Source organism: Schistocerca americana, chromosome 2 (genome assembly GCF_021461395.2).
Source record: "Schistocerca americana isolate TAMUIC-IGC-003095 chromosome 2, iqSchAmer2.1, whole genome shotgun sequence".
Taxonomy (NCBI): Eukaryota; Metazoa; Arthropoda; class Insecta; order Orthoptera; family Acrididae; genus Schistocerca; species Schistocerca americana.
This window is the reverse complement of record NC_060120.1, coordinates 777,743,776-777,762,115: the sequence shown is the minus strand read 5'-3', so window position 1 is coordinate 777,762,115 and position 18,340 is coordinate 777,743,776. Positions and strand designations below refer to the sequence as shown.

General features: G+C 43.7%; 1 protein-coding gene across 1 annotated transcript in view; it reads right to left on the bottom strand.

Moving 5' to 3' along the window:
• Positions 1–14,588, bottom strand: part of LOC124594425 (alpha-1D adrenergic receptor-like) — a 126,583-nt gene extending 111,995 nt beyond the window's left edge. Inside the window, exon 1 of the mRNA XM_047132796.1 lies at positions 14,519–14,588. Within this exon, the coding sequence (XP_046988752.1) occupies positions 14,519–14,588 (70 nt within the window). The remainder of the gene's footprint in view (positions 1–14,518) is intronic.
• Positions 14,589–18,340: the final 3,752 nt, after the last annotated feature.

Here is an 18,340-nt window from a genome sequence, read left to right as displayed (position 1 = left end):
CGAACCACGCACGTACTTTGCGAGTTGTCTGACACGTTGCATTGTTCTGCTCGTAGAAGCCATCGTGAGGAGGAAAAACAAACTTCATATAGGAGTGAACATCTTCTCCAAGAATAGAGGTATACTTATGTTGATACATTATGCCTTGTGGAATGACTAGATCACCCAGGGAATGCCATGAAAACGTACCCCAGACTAAAACTTTCACGCTACCTGCCTTGGTCTTTCCAACGATTGTTGCAGGATGTGTGCTTTCTGTCTGTCGTTCATCTGAAAAGTACAGCTGTCGCCACTCAGTGGACGTCCATACTGACTGCAAATTCTAGCGGCGAAGAACAGTCAATATGGTTGCGTGAAGCAAGCGCCTGCTGCGGAGGCCCATAGGCAGCAACGTTCGCTGAACGGTCTTTGAAAACACTGTTAGCAGACCCTTAGTTCATCTAAGCGATCAGTTACTCAAGAGTTGCACATCTATTCTTCCGTACACACATCCCCAGCCATCGTTCATTCCTGTCCTCTATGGCGCGTGGTGCACCACAGTTGACTCGAAGCTAGTTTTAGATAGCATCATTTTGCTTGCGTGGTATGTCTCGAACAGCTTCCAAACTTAACCGTTTCGGAAATGCTTCCATCCTTGGCCGGAAAGGCAATGCCCGTCTTGATGTCAGATAAATCGCTCCGTTTCCACATTACGACAACGAATCCACTGTTTTTTTTTCTTGAAAATGAAGTTCCTCCAGTTGTACTTAAGATTTTTTTATTTACTTCGCTACTAGTTTCGGCTTTGTGTCAACGCCATCTTCAGGCCCGTTCATTATATAAATAAAAAATCTTAAGTACCGCTGGAGAAATTCAATTTTTAATAAAAATTATACCAGCTGTGTACCACCTTCATCCAGTTTAAATATCGATGTACGAAGAATTCACTGTTTTTCTGCGCCTTATATGGCCTCCACTGCTAGTGCTGCCACCTGCTGTCTGTGAGTGGTTATTGCAGGGTGACGTCGAACATAATATGACTGCATTGTGTAGCAGCACCTGTAATTCAAATAGGGCTGTTTCAACTTTCCCTCTCGTCGCTAACTGGGATTTTACTCAGCACTCTGACCACTTTCAAGCTTTTTTTTTTTTTTTTAAGTGAGTCATCAATTTGGTACCTTAAGTGTCTTTTTACCATTCTTTGTTTGATTATGTAAATTCGGATAGAAACACTTGTGTAATTTCAAAGGAATGTTCTCTTTTCCGCTCAGTCATTTGCTCGATAACTCGGAACAAACTATGAAATTTTTTGAATGTTGTTCGAGTTCACTCTGTAGAATCCTAACGAGTTTCGCAAAAGGTCTATTGTTTTGTGCCGTAATAGATATTCATTGGCTTCAGTATGGTTCTTTTTAACTCTCACCCTCATTTCGTGGCTATGTGTGTCCGAAAATGTGCACAAGAGTGTGTACTTGGATGGGCAGTTGGAGCAGACATGTCAGCTTATTTTGTTGGGGCCCGAAAGTTTATCTTGAATAACAAACCCATAACTTTACTGCATCTGCGAAATCCTACTCTCCCATAACGTATCCATCACATTGAGATGAGGACGAGAAGGAAGTGGTCGCACCTATTACGAAAGGCGAACACCGAGATGAAAGCAACTCTGCCGGATATTAAAGAATTCATTGTGACATAACTTTAATGTTTGTGGAAGACTAAATTGTGTTTTTAAGGAATTCTTTCTTGTGATGCAGTAACTTCATTTCCTGTTCTCTGACACTATGTAAAAAACAAATTGCAAATGCACCAGTAAGCGGAGGAAACATTTCTACATTTCTTTCTTCTATTTTTTTCCGTTCTCTACGTCTCTCCTGACAGAACTAGGCGAAGCCAGGGCGGGCTGTCTGAGGTCCGATGCACTGTGCGGAGCTCGGTTCTTTCCCAAGTTCCCGCGGGCTGCTAGTGGGTCAAAGATGTTACGATTTGGATTCGCTGTAGTGCCGCGTTACATCTCATTTTGTCTTCTGTGAGTTTGTTTTAAAAAATGCGACTTGCAGTTGGTAGTTTGAGAACGACAATGAATGGACTGCTAATTTGATAAAGAGTGTAAAGAGCGGCATTGACTGAGACGAACGAAAGTGTTCAAACGTTACATAAGCAGGTTGTCAGTAAAATAGTTCCTATCAATTTTTATTTATTTAGAGAAATTAGTTTGATTGTATCATGATGAATTTCGATCACTTTCATTAAACCTTTGCTTCGTTTATGCCTAACAGATTTCGGCCATTTATCCTGATCTTGAGATTATTACATTCACGTTCCTTACTCCACCCACGGGGTTAACGATATTCTGTGAGCTATTGCACTGAGTGAGAATATTTCTGCAGCTAGCATCAGTTTTGATGCCACTTAATATTAAAAGCAATTAAAATCTGAGCCCCCATAAATTAAATGTTGCCACAGATCTATATACAGTAATGGATTTCATGGATTACAGCAATGAATAATACTGGTTGCAGATCATTCTATGAGACTGGTCTTGCTTTCACTTGTGCTGTGTTCCAAATATTAATACGTTAGTAAGGAAAAATAGTAATTCACTGTACGTGTGTTATTGATAAACATCGTTCACAGAAATCACAGTTTATGCAGTAATAAATCGTCAGCCACGGTGTTTCACAATTGCCAACCTAATTTTGACAGACGATCACAAAAACTACACGAATGGTAAGTCACATAACGTACCCCAATGACATCTTACAAAGAACTGGTGTTGGTGTCTCCCAAACATGTATATGTAGACATACTTCTCCCCACCAGATTGAGGACGTGAGGACACTAAAACAAAGTATAAATATTTACATCATAATAGAAATAAGTAGCCTGATAGCATGCAATATTTTAATCTATAATACTTTTAAGACAAAAGAGATTGTCACTTGATCAATTTAATCATTGTGGTTACCTTACATGATCAGTCGGTGCAGCAGATGTTCTATAAATTTGAGTGTAGTCTTCTTATGGAAACATTTATTATTTTGACAATATCATTATGTTGACACTTTAGTGGAAAACTAGTTACGGAAATATAAATTTCCATCTTCAATTCTAGGCAGTGGCAGTTACATTATACAATGATTTAAACCAGTCTGTCACAAGGCGATCATAGAATGTGCATAAGAAAGTTGGAGAATTACAATGGCGTGGTTCCATATCTGGCATATTATTGTAATGTGTCTGCTTTCTTATGCACGTATGTTGTTCTTATGATAGAGAGGTTTAAATCATAGTATGATGTAACTAGCACTTCCCAGTTATATGGATGTGAAGATGACAGTCTATACTGCGTTAATATAGCGACCCTGGCAAATGAAAAATAGTTTTCGTAAGGAGACTGCGATTCAAATTAAATCAGTTGGAATAGATAAAAATAAGATAGTAATAATATCTGAGTCATCTCTTCCATCCACAAATCGATCTGCCATCTTAGCAAAACGAAATAAATGTAATTTTTATGAAATTTAAAATGACTATAAAATGTTGTGTAAAGCATTTGTGTAAAGCATTTACTTTGCTGATTCCAAAACTGGTCTCAGATATCGCGTAACCGCCATACCTACAAAGTTTTGGATAATAAAGTGATTGAGTTATTATGAATAAATATTTTGCTAGTATTAATACACCTATTGTCTTTGCGATTCATTTGTAGGTGTGAAACGCCATCTTTCGTCCTCTAATATTAGGCGAATGACCTATATATTTGAAAATATCGTTTAATTGGATTTTGATATTGCACGGTGGATTCTTTTGTCCAAACATGCCACAGTTTCGTAATTCACCAAAAGAGTAGGCACCCCCGTATTATCTTTACTTGTTATATATCCCCAATTTATGGAAGGAAAATATTAGGAGACGGATTTATCTGGTTACAACATTCGAAATATGAATTTCTTACAGAGATCTTAAATACCGTTTCAGAAGGTTTATTTGTGGAATCAGCGAACAGTCAGAAATGATCTGTTGGTTTTAGAAACATGTTTTGTGTATGATAAAATTGGAATTTACATAATATCAAGTTATGTAGGAATCAAAGAATCTGCTGTAAGATGATAGAATCGACTTTACTCCCATAGTAGCTAGATGATTATTTAAATTATGTCCTAAGACGTAATATGTGGTTAATGTTTGAAAGACGAAAAAGAGTATGAAATTGGCGTTTTACGATCTCTCGAATGTTCTGACGCTTCTATCTTCCTATGGATACACTGTCTTCTCAGGAACACTCACGCTAAGTGTAAAATTAGTGCTGCCATTTTTTGCCACACAGCGCAGCGTCTAGACGACAGTACTGCATATGTATAGTTACCAGGAAGTGGATGAAGTTGGACAAAACAGCTAGTGACTTTAATAAACAAAAAGTTTGATAAAATACTGACTGTTGATGCATTAGCTCACGATTCGATAGAATGAATAAATTATTGACTGTATGGTGTCAATCGTAGATAACTGGAACAGTCGTAAAGAAGAAGTAATTGGAAGAAGAAACGGGTCAAAGCAGGCTTAAGGCGGATGATAGGGAAGATTCTCTCAACGGGTCTGTCTCATTGATGTCAGTCCAATTTCTTTGAATAACGAAAAACGCATCTGCGGGAATCAACATGGTTTTTCGAACATCGAACCTCTGAAACTAGTTCTGTTCATCCACGACTTCCAGAAGCGATAACGGAGCCCTAGGTGATGTCGTTGCTCTTGATTTATGGAAAGCCTTCGACATAGTTCCGCATCGTGGGCTGGTAAAAAAATTATGTGTTTCGGCCTATTCGTTTAATAGTTTCCAAGCTAACCAAGCTAACTGCTCCATACTCAACAATCATATACAACCGTTCGCTCGACGAAAGATCCGTATCCAAAGACTGAAAAGTTGCACAAGTCACACCAATACTCAAGAAAGGTAGCCAGGAGTAATCCACTAAACTACAGGCCCATATCATTAACGCCGATATGCAGCAGGATTTTTGAACATACATTGTGTTCGAACATTATGAGTTACCTCGAAGAAAACGGGATATTCACACACAGTCAACACGGATTTAGAAAACATCGTTCTCTTGAAACACAACTAGCTCTTTATTCGCATGAAGTGTTGAGTTCTGTTGACCAGGGATTTCAGATTGATTCCGTATTTCTAGATTTCTGGAAGACTTTTGGCACTGTACTACACAAGCGGCTTGTAGTGAAATTGCGTGCTTATGGAATATCGTCTCAATTATGTGACTGGATTTGTGAGTTCTTGTTAGAGAGGTCACAGTTCGTAGTAAATGACGGAAAGTCATCGAGTAAAACAGAAGCGATTTATGGCGTTCTCCAGGGTAGTGTTACAGGCTCTTTGCTATTCCTTATCTATATAAACAATTTGGGAGACAATCTGAGCAGCCGTCTTAGGTTGTTTCAGATGACGCTGTCGTTTATCGACTAATAAAGTAATCAGAAGGTCAGAACAATTGCAAAACGCTTTAGAAAAGATATCTGAATGGTGAGAAAATTGGCAGTTGACCCTAAATAACGAAAAGTGTTAGGTCATTCACATGAGTGTTAAAAGGAATCCGTTAAACTTCGGTTATACGACAAATCAGCCAAATCTAAAGGCTGTAAATTCAACTAAATACTTAGGAATTACAATTACGAACAGCTTAAACGGGAAGGAACACATAGAAAATGTTGTGGAGGAGGCTAACCGAAGACTGCGTTTTATTGGCACGACGCTTAGGAACTGTAACAGATCTACTAAGGACACTGTCTACACTACGCTTGTTCGTCCTCTTTTAGAGTACAGCTGCGCGGTGTGGGATCCTTACCAGATAGGACTGACGCAGTATATCGAAAAACTCAAAGAAGGGCATCACGTTTTGTGTTGTCACGGAAATGGGGAGAGATTGTCATTGAAATGATACAGGAGAGATTGTCATTGAAATGATACAGGATTTGGGACGGACATCATTAAAATAAAGGCGTTTTTTGTTGCGGAGGAATCTTCTCGCGAAACTCCAATCACCAACTTTCTCCTCTGAATACGAAGATATTTTGTCGAAGTCAACCTACATAGGGAGAAACGATCACCATGATAAAACAAGGGAAATCAGAGCTCGTATGGAAAGATATAGGTGTTCATTCTTTTCGCGCGCTATGCGAAATTTGAATAATAGAGAGTTGTGAAGGTGGTTCGATGAACCCTCTGCCAGGCACTTAAATGTGATTTGCAGAGTATACATGTAGATGTAGATGTAGACGTAGAAAAGAATCCAGTGCGTTGTTCTCTATATCTACATCTATGCTCTGCTAGGCGCCTTGCGGTGAGTGGCGGAGTGCGCTATGGTCCCCAGCACCGCTCTGCCATTCACCCCCCCCCCCCCCCTCCCCTATCCAATACAGAATGAAGCACAGTAGGTGAACTTCTGAACGGGTTTCAGTTTCCTCTGATCTTCCGTCGTGGTTGTTTCACGAGATGTTTGTTGGAAGGAGTGACGTTTCGCCTGTCTTCTTGGGACGTTTGCTCCCGAACTCTTAGCAGTTATTTTCTCCTAGATATACGACGGCAGGGTGTCTTCATCGTAAGATAAATCAGTTTCCGATGTACCTTAGAAAAGTGTTATCGGATCGCTATTGTTTACGATGCGTCTAACTTACCAATAACGATTTTAGCTTTATCAGGCTCGTCATAGATGCCGAAATTGTATACACGGTGATCGGGTACCGAGATAACTAATACAAAATACAGGACGACTTGTAGATAAGAACTACTCGGTACGAAGACTGCCAGCTTAACTTGAAGTAAGTTAAGGTAATGTGTATGAACAGGCGAAACGATAACATCCGATGTGCTTCAATAACACGATATGCCGCGGCCACTAGGTCACAGCGGTTACACATCTAAAATAATTGCCCTTAGCAATGAAATGTAAGACGCTCACGCAAATCCAGCGGGATGAAACCCAGATACCTCTGCGAAATTTGTCGTAAGTATCCTTATGGACTGCAATAGGAAATGGTCGGTTGCAAGATCACTTATTGCTATGGCTTCACTATTACTCGTCAGTCTGGAACGCTTATCAGTCTGGATTTACGGATGAGATAGAGATAATCGTGAGAAAAGATCGTCGCAGAGAGCATCTCATTAACGTCGATCAAATACCAAGAGAGGAAGCTGCAGAAGTACGCTACGAACTGCAGCCAAACTTCCAATACCCGCCTAGAGAGAAGATGCACTGATGAAAAAAAAAATTGCAGCGGCAAAAAGTAATTAATGTAGAGAAATGAAATTTCGGGAATACATTTGTCTAAGTAACATATTTAAGTGATTAACATTGCAGGATTACAGGTTAATGTAAGCGCGCAATAAGCGATTGCAAATGTGGATGCTGGTACGGTAATAAACGTTGTAAGCGTTAGAATGTTGAATGGAAGCGTGCAAACGTGTGGACATGGTGCTGTACAGGTGCCGGATGTCAGTTTATGGGACAGAGTTCCATGTCTGTTGCACTTCGTCGGTCAATACAGGGGCGGTCAGTGCTGTTTATGGATGACGCTAGAGTTGTCGCCTGATGATGTCAGATATGCGCTCTATTGGTCACAGGTGTAGTGATGGAGCAGGCCAAGGCAACATGGCGACACACTGTAGAGCATGCTGGTTTCAACAACTGTATGTGGGCAATCATTAGCTTGTTGGAAAACGCCCTCTGGGATGCTGTTCGCGAATGGCAGCATAACAGGTCGAACCACCAAATTGACGTATAAATTTGCAGTCAGAGTTTATGGGATATCCACGAGGATGCTCCTGCTGTCACGCTAAATCACACCCTCGACCATAAGTCCAGTTCTAACTCCAATGTGTCTAGCATGTAGACAGGTTGGTGGCAGGCCCTCAGCTAGCCTCCTTCTAACCAACAAACCGCTGTCACTGGCACCGAGACAGGGCCATCTTCCATCAGAAAACACAACAGACCTACCCCCTGTCCTCCAATGAGCTCTCGGTTGACACCACTGAAACAAATGGTGGTTGTTTGGAGTCAGTGGAATGTAAGCTGCTGGGTGTTTGGCTCGGAGTTGTGCTTGAAGTAACCGATTTGTAAATTCTCCTTGTGTCGTTCTGGTTCCGACTGCTGCTCTCATTACTGCTGCAGATGCAGTGCGATGTGACACAGCCATACGCCGAACACGATGGTCTTCCCTATCGGTAGTGCCACGTGGTCATCCCGAGTCCGGGGGTTTTCTTGTGACCGTACATTCTCATGACCACCGCTGCAATCATGCACAGTAGCAGCATTGCTGCCAAGTCTTTCTGCAATATCGCAGAAGGAACATACAGCTTGTCGTAGCCCTATTACACGTCTTTCAGTCTGATTGAGGTGTAGACAATGGCGTCTTTGTCACCTTAAGGGGGTAGGACGTCAAACGGGCCGACTTGGAGCAGGAGAGACACCACTGAACATCTTAGTTTCCACTGTGTATACTTTGACAAATACATTCATAAAACTTTGTCAGCATGACCAGGAAGGTTTCAGAATTCGCACTCTTAGCAGTGGAAGTTCGAAAACATACAAAATAATTTTTTTTTTGGCATGTGAAATTTCTTCATTTTTTCAACTTACTAATGGCAGCATTTGTTGCTGTAGGTACACTTTTCTTCATAAGTAAGAGAGATTCTTCGATGAATTTTTCACAGCATACAAACCATACTTAAAGGTGTATGAAATTCTAGAATTTTCCAAATCTATTAAAAACAGTGGTAAAAATTGAGGTAATTAACTAAAAAATTTGTGTTTTTTTCTAAACAGTTCATCCGTTTTTCATAAATTAAATAAATTCTAGAGTTTCATACACCTGTGAGTATGGTATGTATGCTGTGCAAAAGTCATCGAAGAATCTCTCTAACTTATGAAGAAAAGTGTACCTATAGCAACAAATGGAGCCATTAGTAATTGAAAAATGATGAAATTTCGCACGTAAAAAAAAAATTATTTTGTTATGCTTTCGAACTTCCACTGCAATGGGTCTGACTCCCGAATCCTTCCTGGTGATGCGGACAAAGTTTCATGAATTCATCTGTAAAAGTATAGACACTGGAAATTAAAATGTCCTGTGATGCCTCTCCTGCTCCAAGTCGACCCGTTTGACGTCCTACGCCCCCCTCCGCCCCCCCCCCCCCCCTTAAAAATACACTTATCACCCACTCACCACGTCCAGTGTTAAAGGTAATAAATTGTAGCGTGTATTAAAAACAAACCTGATTTACAGCCACGAGAGAGTGTTTCCTACGTCTTCTACATCGCTTTAAAGCCACTACAGACGAATGCGAGTGAATAGGGAGGGTTATCAACAAACTTACTTCAAGCACGCCGATTACATACGGAAAAGCGGAAAATAGCGGCACCCTCCTCCATGTGTTTCACATTATTGTGTGTGACTTGTAATGATACAGCCATGCATCTACATGTGGGCATGTTTTACAACAGTAAAAATAAGCCGAACGGCATTATTGGCTGGTAGGTGGAGCCGTCTAGTAGGAAAGGGTTTCCTTCTTCTATGTACAATCGCCTCTTTCTTTGCAGATATGAGGAGTTGTATCTTGCGTGTTTATGTTGAGTATAATGGACGTTGTATTGTGTGATGTTATATTTGTATTGTATGATGATGATGATGATGATGATGATGATGAGAGAAGGGAGAGGTTGGGACGTGGTGCCATCACTTAGGCTGCTCCTTTCGAATAGCACCAAGGTGACAGTCGGGCTTAAAGTATTCATCCAAAGAACGGATCACTATCGGACCCATGTTCTCAGTTTATGAGACACTGCAGAGAGGTTTGGAATGTAGTGCAGGACGTTGGGGCAAAGACTGGTGATCGGGAACTTCACACCACCTCCTCCTCTTGGGGGCCAAATACTAGCATAAATATTTCATCCACCGGGATTCGAACTGGCTGTCTGTAAATTTTTCTTTTGAGACACACTCTAGTTTACTAAAAGCACTTCAGGTCATTTTAGTCGACTGATAATTTTTATAATGATCATCCAAGCGTACAAATACTAGTCAACTAGTTCCAGGACTTGGCTGTAATTCGTACAATTTTTTTGTGGTATGACGTATTACGTTCACTTTATTCAGGCGCCAATTTTTGACAGTTAGTCTGCGATATTAGCTATCAATATAAAAACGACGTACGCAATAAATGAAATAAGTTTCATGATGGGCGACATAGTGACCTTGGAAGGTAAAATGGCTCTGAGCACTATGGGACTTAACTTCTGAGGTCATCAGTCCCCTAGAACTTAGAACTACTTAAACCTAACCAACCGAAGGACATCACACACGTCCATGCCCGATGCAGGATTCGAACCTGCGACCGTAGCGGTCACGCGGTTCCAGACTGTAGCGCCTAGAACCGCTCGGCCACCCCGGCCGGCCTTGGAGGTAACAACGCTCAAATGTTTGAGAATATGTCGTCGCAAATGCCTCCTGTTCAGTTCAATAATCGATTGCGATCGTGATGATCATCATCAGGTTAATCTGTTGGCGTCGTTACGCTATATAAAAACTTAATAAAATTGAGTAGTCATGGCCCATGATCTAATGCCGTTGTTAGCGTTCGAGAGCACGGACACCTAAAACGCTATGTCCAACTGCTTAACAACATGATGGTCTGTCTTTGGAACTTAATACAGCAGTGATAGTATGTGGCAAGTCGTTGGCAGGTTTACAGAGGCACGTGGCGACAAATTTCTACGCACTGGTCGGGCAATTCCCGTAAATTAGGGGCCGTTGGTTTGGCCGGGTCGAAGTTGCTTCTCGGCGAGTGAGATCAGGCAGAACTGTTGGCCAAGAGATCAATGCAAGTCTACTATCATGGTTTCAAACTACTGTATCACGACTCTGCTTTCTTACATGGAGAGTTATCCTGTTGGAAAATGCCATCGCCATCGGGAAAACATTAGCCATGAAGGTATACAGGTGATGCTCATTAAAATCCACGTAGTCCACAGCCGTCATTGTGCTTTGGGTTACTACCATAATGGAAATGGAAAACGCCATAGCATAATACCGCCACCAATGGCCTGTATAGGCGACGCGGTGCGTGTTTCGAGCAGCCGTCTCGATGATGCGTACCCACTGCACTCGTAACGGATGATGTCGCTGGGGCAACGAGGGGACACCTAGAGGTCCTCTGTTGTCGTGTCCCAGGCGCAACAACGAGAGGTGTCTCTGCATCAGCAATATACTCTGTTACGAAATCTACCGTGTAACGGCACATATCCTACTTTGCAGAGCGGGCAAGCCTACGACATTCTGTGTTGGGTCCCGTGTGTCAAATACACCTTTTCCCTACTCGTAGTTTCACATTCCTACTACCATTTTGCGTTGATGCTCGTCCAAACAGCAAACCAGCTCCGCCGTTTCCGAGATTCACAATATCAGGCGTCTGGCCATAACATTCTGCTCTTTGCCAAAGTTGCTTCTACCAATGAATTCCCAGTTTTGTGGCCCGTATCATCGCTAGAATGATTACCTAATCGTTTCTATTAAACCTGCTGAAGTGCAACTAACACTCCTTATTACACAGTAAGGATACATACAGAATTATCACTTGACCGTTCACAAAGACAGAACGCGTCGTATCTTGGTAAAGTTGTAGACAGACACCACGAGATGAAGCCAGATAGTTTGTCGTCACACACGTCTGTCAGCGTTTGTGTATGCGCAGTCCACCCATAGTTGCCCCAGTGAGATTCAGTAAGCAGACAAGTCACATATGCACAGTAAGATACATTGTGATTTCATACTCCCCGCATGACGTTACGGGTCAGTCTCACGTGATCGTAAGGCCGCAGTTCAAGTCTTTGGCAGCATATGTCGGACAGCCACGTCAACGAGGACATGGATATACACTACTGGCCATTAAAAGTGCTAAACCACGAAGATGACGTGCTACAGTCGCGAAATTTAACCGACAGGAAGAAGATGCTGTGATATGGAAATGATTAGTTTTTCAGAGCATTCACACAAGGTTGGCGCCGGTGGCGACACCTACAACGTGCTGACATGAGGAAAGTTTCCAACCGATTTCTCATACACAAACAGCAGTTGACCGGCGTCGCCTGGTGAAACGTTGTTGTGATGCCTCGTCTAAGGAGGAGAAATGCGTACCATCACGTTTCCGACTTCGATAAAGGTCGGATTGTAGCCTCACGCGATTGCGGCTTACGGTGTCGCGACATTGCTACTCGCGTTGGTCGAGATCCAATGACTGTTAGCAGAATATGGAATCGGTGGGTTCAGGAGGGTAACACGGAACGCCGTGCTGGATCCCAACGGCCTCGTATCACTAGCAGTCGAGGTGACAGGCGTCTTATCCGAATGGCTGTAACGGATCGTGCAGCCACGTCTCGATCCCTGAGTCAACGGATGGGGACGTTTGCAAGACAACAACCACCTGCACGAACATTTCGACGACGTTTGCAGCAGCATGAACTATCAGCTCGGAGACCATGGCTGCGGTTACCCTTGACGCTGCATCACAGACAGGAGCGCCTGCGATGGTGTACTCAACGACGAACCTGGGTGCACGAATGGCAAAACGTCATTTTTTCGGATGAATCCAGGTTCTGTTTACAGAATCATGATGGTCGCATCCGTGTTTGGCGACATCGCGGTGAACGCACTTTCGATGCGTGTATTCGTCATCGCCATACTGGCGTATCACCCGGCGTGATGGTATGGGGTGCCATTGGTTACACGTCTCGGTCACGTCTTGTACGCATTGACGGCACTTTGAACAGTGGACGTTACATTTCAGATGTGTTACGACACGTGGCTCTACCCTTCATTCGATTCTTGCGAAACCCTTCATTTCAGCAGGATAATGCACGACTGCATGTTGCAGGTCCTGTACGGGCCTTTCTGGATACAGAAAGTGTTCGACTGCTGCCCTGGCTAGCACTTTCTCCAGATCTCTCACCAACTGAAAACGTCTGGTCAATGGTGGCCGAGCAACGGGCTCGTCACAATACGCCAGTCACTGCTCTTGATGAAATGTGGCATCGTGTTGAAGCTGCATGGGCTGCTGTACGTGTACACCCCATCGAAGCTTTGTTTGACTCAATGCCCAGGCGTATAAAGGCCGTTATTACGGCCAGAGGTGGTTGTTCTGGGTACTGATTTGTCAGGATCTATGCACCCAAATTGCGTGAAAATGTAATTACATGTCAGTTCTAGTATATCTGTAGGATGGATACCCGTTTATCATTTGCATTTCTTCTTGGTGTAACAATTTTAATGGCCAGTAGTGTATTTTTACTCATCAGTCAGTTGTTCGTTTTGCCGAGCAGGATGGTCTAGCCACGTTACGGACATTGATCCTGGAAATGAACTTGTTTGCAGCTAGAGAGACATCCACATCGACGGTGCGACGACGCCTAAAATACCATGGCCAACACGACGGCCATTCTTGTGACCCACTCTGGTACCGCAACAGTGAGCCCATCTGTGGTGTCACCGCCAGACACCACACTTGCTAGGTGGTAGCCTTTAAATCGGCCGCGGTCCGTTAGTATACGTCGGACCCGCGTGTCGCCACTATCAGTCATTGCAGACCGAGCGCCGCCACACGGCAGGTCTAGAGAGACTTCCTAGCACTCGCCCCAGTTGTACAACCGACTTTGCTAGCGATGGTTCATGGACAAAATACGCTGTCATTTGCCGAGACGATAGTTTAGCATAGCCTTCAGCTATGTCATTTGCTACGACCTAGCAAGGCGCCATTATCAGTTACTATTGATATTGAATCATGTACCGTTAAGACCGACGTTCACCATTAACGGATTAAAGTTAAGTATTCCACCAGCTACGTCCGTTTTTCTAAATTCTAATTTCCTTGTCCTGTTACAGACCTCACGCCAGCCTGCGTGAGCTAAAACGCGTGCCTTTCGGCACCATCGACGATAGGGGACAGGGGAGCGTCATGAGCAGTCTTTTATGATGCTGGGCTTTGCTGTAGCATCTTGATGGACGTATCAGTGTGTGTGGAGGCCCCCTGGAGAATGAACGTTGTCAGATATTATTCTTCCCTGTCATACGGGCCTTACACCTGGCATGGCAGTATAGGACACAACTGGGTACAGAATTTGACCACCTGTCGGCCGCTGTGGCAGAGCGATTCTAGGCTCTTCAGTCCGGAACCGCGCTGCTGCTGCGGTCGCAGGTTCGAGTCCTGCCTCGGGCATGGATGTGTGTGATGTCCTTAGACTAGATAGGTTTAAGTAGTTCCAAGTCTGGGTTACTGATGACCTCAGATGTTAAGTCCCATAGTGCTTAGAGCCATTTGAACCATGATCACCTCTGATGGTCTGGACAGCAGCCGTTACGTTTGTGTTAAAGCAGATCGCTATATTCAAGAGCTCTGTTAAATCTTTCATCAAGATAACGCAAGATCGCTTGATGTCAGTCCAGCTCTCTCAATCACTGAATACATGTGGTTACGATTTGCCGACAGACGGGCGCGTCACCTGTTGCCAGTCACTATGACTGACGAACTCTGGCAAAAAATCAAGCACCATCCGAGCTCAGTCCCACTCGATGACCTTTCTGTCGCTGTCAGAGATGACTGTTCGGTGTACTACCCAGATCACTCACAAATTTAATGATTTAGTCTACCTAGCTTCCCGCATACGAACGTTAAGTGAAATTCCTGGTGCAGCGATTTCAATGGGCAGCTGTGAAGATGCGTCACCTAGTATCCGCCCTGGCGGCTGAAAGGACTGGGAGCGAAGAGTGGGGATGACGAGTCGTCAGGCCCTTTCGGAGAGCGTATCCTGGAGTCGCGTCCGCCAATAAGGTGGAGCTGTGTGCTGGCTGGCTTCTGCCCGGGGCGCCGCAATAGCCGGACGCGGGCAGTGTCGCGCCGCCTCCGCCGCCTCCGCCTCCGCCTTCGCCCAGCCGGGTGGCCGGCTGGCGGTGCATCGACCCGTCGCGCAGCCGCCGGGGGCAGGGACCGCTCCCGTGCGTTATCTCCACCCGCCGGACCGCAGACAGCTGTTTGCTAGCCGTCCACCGCTGCGGCCGCTGCGCTCGTGCCAACTTGGCGCTCTAGTCTGCACTGTTATCATGCAGCCGTGCCACGCTACCGGCGCTCTGTTCGTCTGTGAAACGCCGTGGTGGTGTAAAACCACTATCTCACAGCGGAGAAGCACCTACTGCGTGAGCCGTCTAGGTTACTGGCTGCAAAGGAAACCAGGGAGAGATTTCGAAAGTTAATCAAAGTTGTACAAGAAGAATTTTTGTTGTTGTAAGGCTTGGCGATAACAGAGATGTGATGTGAGTATGCTTCAGGAAGAGTTATGGCCTTAAGGTACAAAAGTTCTTCAGCAGGCTGTGAGGCGTCGTAAGATTAAGAAGGCATCAGGATTGATGACCTTTGGGCCACCGAAGTTGTCGAAGATGCTGAGGAAGCTTATTGAAAGGGTATTAAATGGGGATGTTCCATTGGAAAGGACAACATGTTACCAAGCACCGTGCATAAGAAAGGGTCGCGTAATGACGCAAATAACTGTAGGGGGTTGCCAGGGATCCCTTTTGTTGGAAGACTGAACTCGAAGTAGTGTAAGATCTGTTGGAGAAGCAAGAAGAGGAGAAAGAAGAGCAAGAAGGATTCCGAGCAGCAAGGTCGGTGATAGGCAACATCTACACAATGAAACTGCTATGCGCAAATGCAAGTAAGTTGGCCTGGAGTTGCATGCTGCATTGATTAACCTAAAAAAAGCGTTTGATAATGTAGCCACCAACAAACTGTGGGAAATACTCAAAGAGATAAAGTTGGATCAAGAAGCGGTACAAGTGGTAGGAAAACTAGCGAATTCGGCAATGCTTCGCAGTTGCTACGTATACAGGGTGTTACAAAAAGGTACGGCCAAACTTGCAGGAAACATTCCTCACTCACAAATAAAGAAAAGATGTTATGTGGACATGTGTCCGGAAACGCTTAATTTCCATGTTAGAGCTCATTTTAGTTTCGTCAGTATGTTCTTCCACCTACACTCAATGGAGCACGTTATCATGATTTCATACGGGATACTCTACCTGTGCTGCTAGAACATGTGCCTGACACAACATGTGGTTCATGCACGATGGAGCTCCCGCACATTTCAGTCGAAGTGTTCATACGCTTCCCAACAACAGATTCGGTGACCGATGGATTGGTAGAGGCGAGCCAATTCCATGGCCTCCACGCTCTCCTGACCTCAACCCTCTTGACTTTCATTTATGGGGACATTTGAAAGCTCTTGTCTACGCAACCCCGGTACCAAATGTAGAGACTCTTCGTGCTCGTATTGTGGACGGCTGCGATACAATACGCCATTCTCCAGGGCTGCACCAGCGCATCAGGGATTCCATGCGACGGATGGTGGATGCTAACGGAGGACATTTTGAACATTTCCTGTAACATAGTGTTTGAAGTCACGCTGGTACGTTCTGTTGCTGTGTGTTTCCATTCCATGGTTAATGTGATTTGAAGAGAAGTAATAAAATGAGCTCTAACATGGAAAGTAAGCGTTTCCGGACACATGTCCACATAACGTATTTTCTTTCTTTGTGTGTGAGGAATGTTTCCTGAAAGTTTAGCCGTACCTTTTTGTAACACCCTGTATACAGGTATTGAATATAAATCCTAATCTCCTTCTTGCCCTCCCCTCCCCTCCCCTCCCCTCTCATCGCTCTGTATATCTCCTCTCCATCCCTATATCTTTAAACGTCCTCCATCTCTGTATCCATCTCATACTTCCCCTCTCTATATCTATTTCTTACCTACTCTGTACTCTCTATCTCTTCTTCTTTGAACTTTAGCCTTTTTTATTGTTACTGCCAACGAATCTTTGATTGGGAACTGAAGTCGTTTAAAGGAATCTGAAAATCGGTTGGGATCGTTGGTATACATGGTATGACCTCTCTTTCTGCAGGTCCTGTGAGAATAGTGAATTCAGTGGCAGTACTTGCCATTGTTTTAATCCACAAACGGGCAGGATTACAAAGTTCTGGACGATTCAGATACCGTATTAATATTCTAATAATAAACAGATAAGCCATAAATACAGTCCGCGCAGGATACGGTGATCAAGTTTCGTCCAAAGCGCTGGAGGAGATCATTCGTTTCGTTCAGAAGGTATTTGCCGCCTTTTGGTCGGACGGCGATGACAGAATCGAGGAGCAGTCTTTCTCAAACGATTTTTACGTTGCTTGTAGCCTTATATGTCAGATTCATGATGATACGTCCGTCATTTCGTTAATGATCATATTTGTTGTGATATTTACGTGGAAGTAACCGACTTCGCGAAATTCGAAAAAGTTTGCAATGGAAAACAGCGGTCGCTATGATTTTGCTTTTGGTGCATATTGCATAATATGTTGCTTCATATGAAATTTAACTAAGATATTGAATTTTTCTTTAGGCTTGGGTGGAGGTGTCTAAAAAAATCTATCACCAACCTCCAGAAAATTGATCTAACGTAGCAGACTCATTTGCAATCGTGCGGCGCCAGAGATAAAACCAGAGTAAAATATGCACAACAGTCCTCATTTTTCATAAGAGGTTTGAGATATCGAAATTGTATGTTGGCAAATGACAGCGCGCAAAGAGGAGAGTATTTTGTCGTATGATTATTACACAAAACATCATTATCTACAGTGTTATTCTATCAGTTACAGACTTTTTCGATGAATGAATGTAATTTTTGAGGGCCATCGATATCTGATGGAATGAGAAGTGCTAAGGGTTTGGAACAGCCTATGTGAAGACATACACATGTAGTTTTTACGGAGGATGTACTGACCGAGAATGCTGACCTAACTTTTCCTCAGTTCTTCAATAAACTTAATAAACCATTCTTTCAGAATTCTCTCGTTACTGCTTCTGCACAACATATTAGTGAGGTGAGAATGTGTAAACTCCGTTGTGTTTTGGTCAAAGAAGTCAATTTCAAGACAACAACAAGAGAAATTTAAAGGTATTACTCAGAATTCGCCACTCATGGCCGGCAGTAGTGGCCGAGCGGTTCTAGGCGCTACAGTGTGGAACCGCGCGACCGCTGCGGTTGCAGACTCGAATCCTGCCTCGGGCGTGGATGTGTGTGATGTCCTTAGGTTAGTTAGGTTTAAGTAGTTCTAAGTTCTAGGGGACTGAAGACCGCAGAAGTTAAGTCCCAAAGTGCTCAGAGCTATTTGAACCGTTTGAGCCGCTCATGATCCTTCTGTGAAGGTCAAAAACAGTTGACAAGCCTGGCGAAAATATACTCTGCACCTTCAGCGGAATTATTTT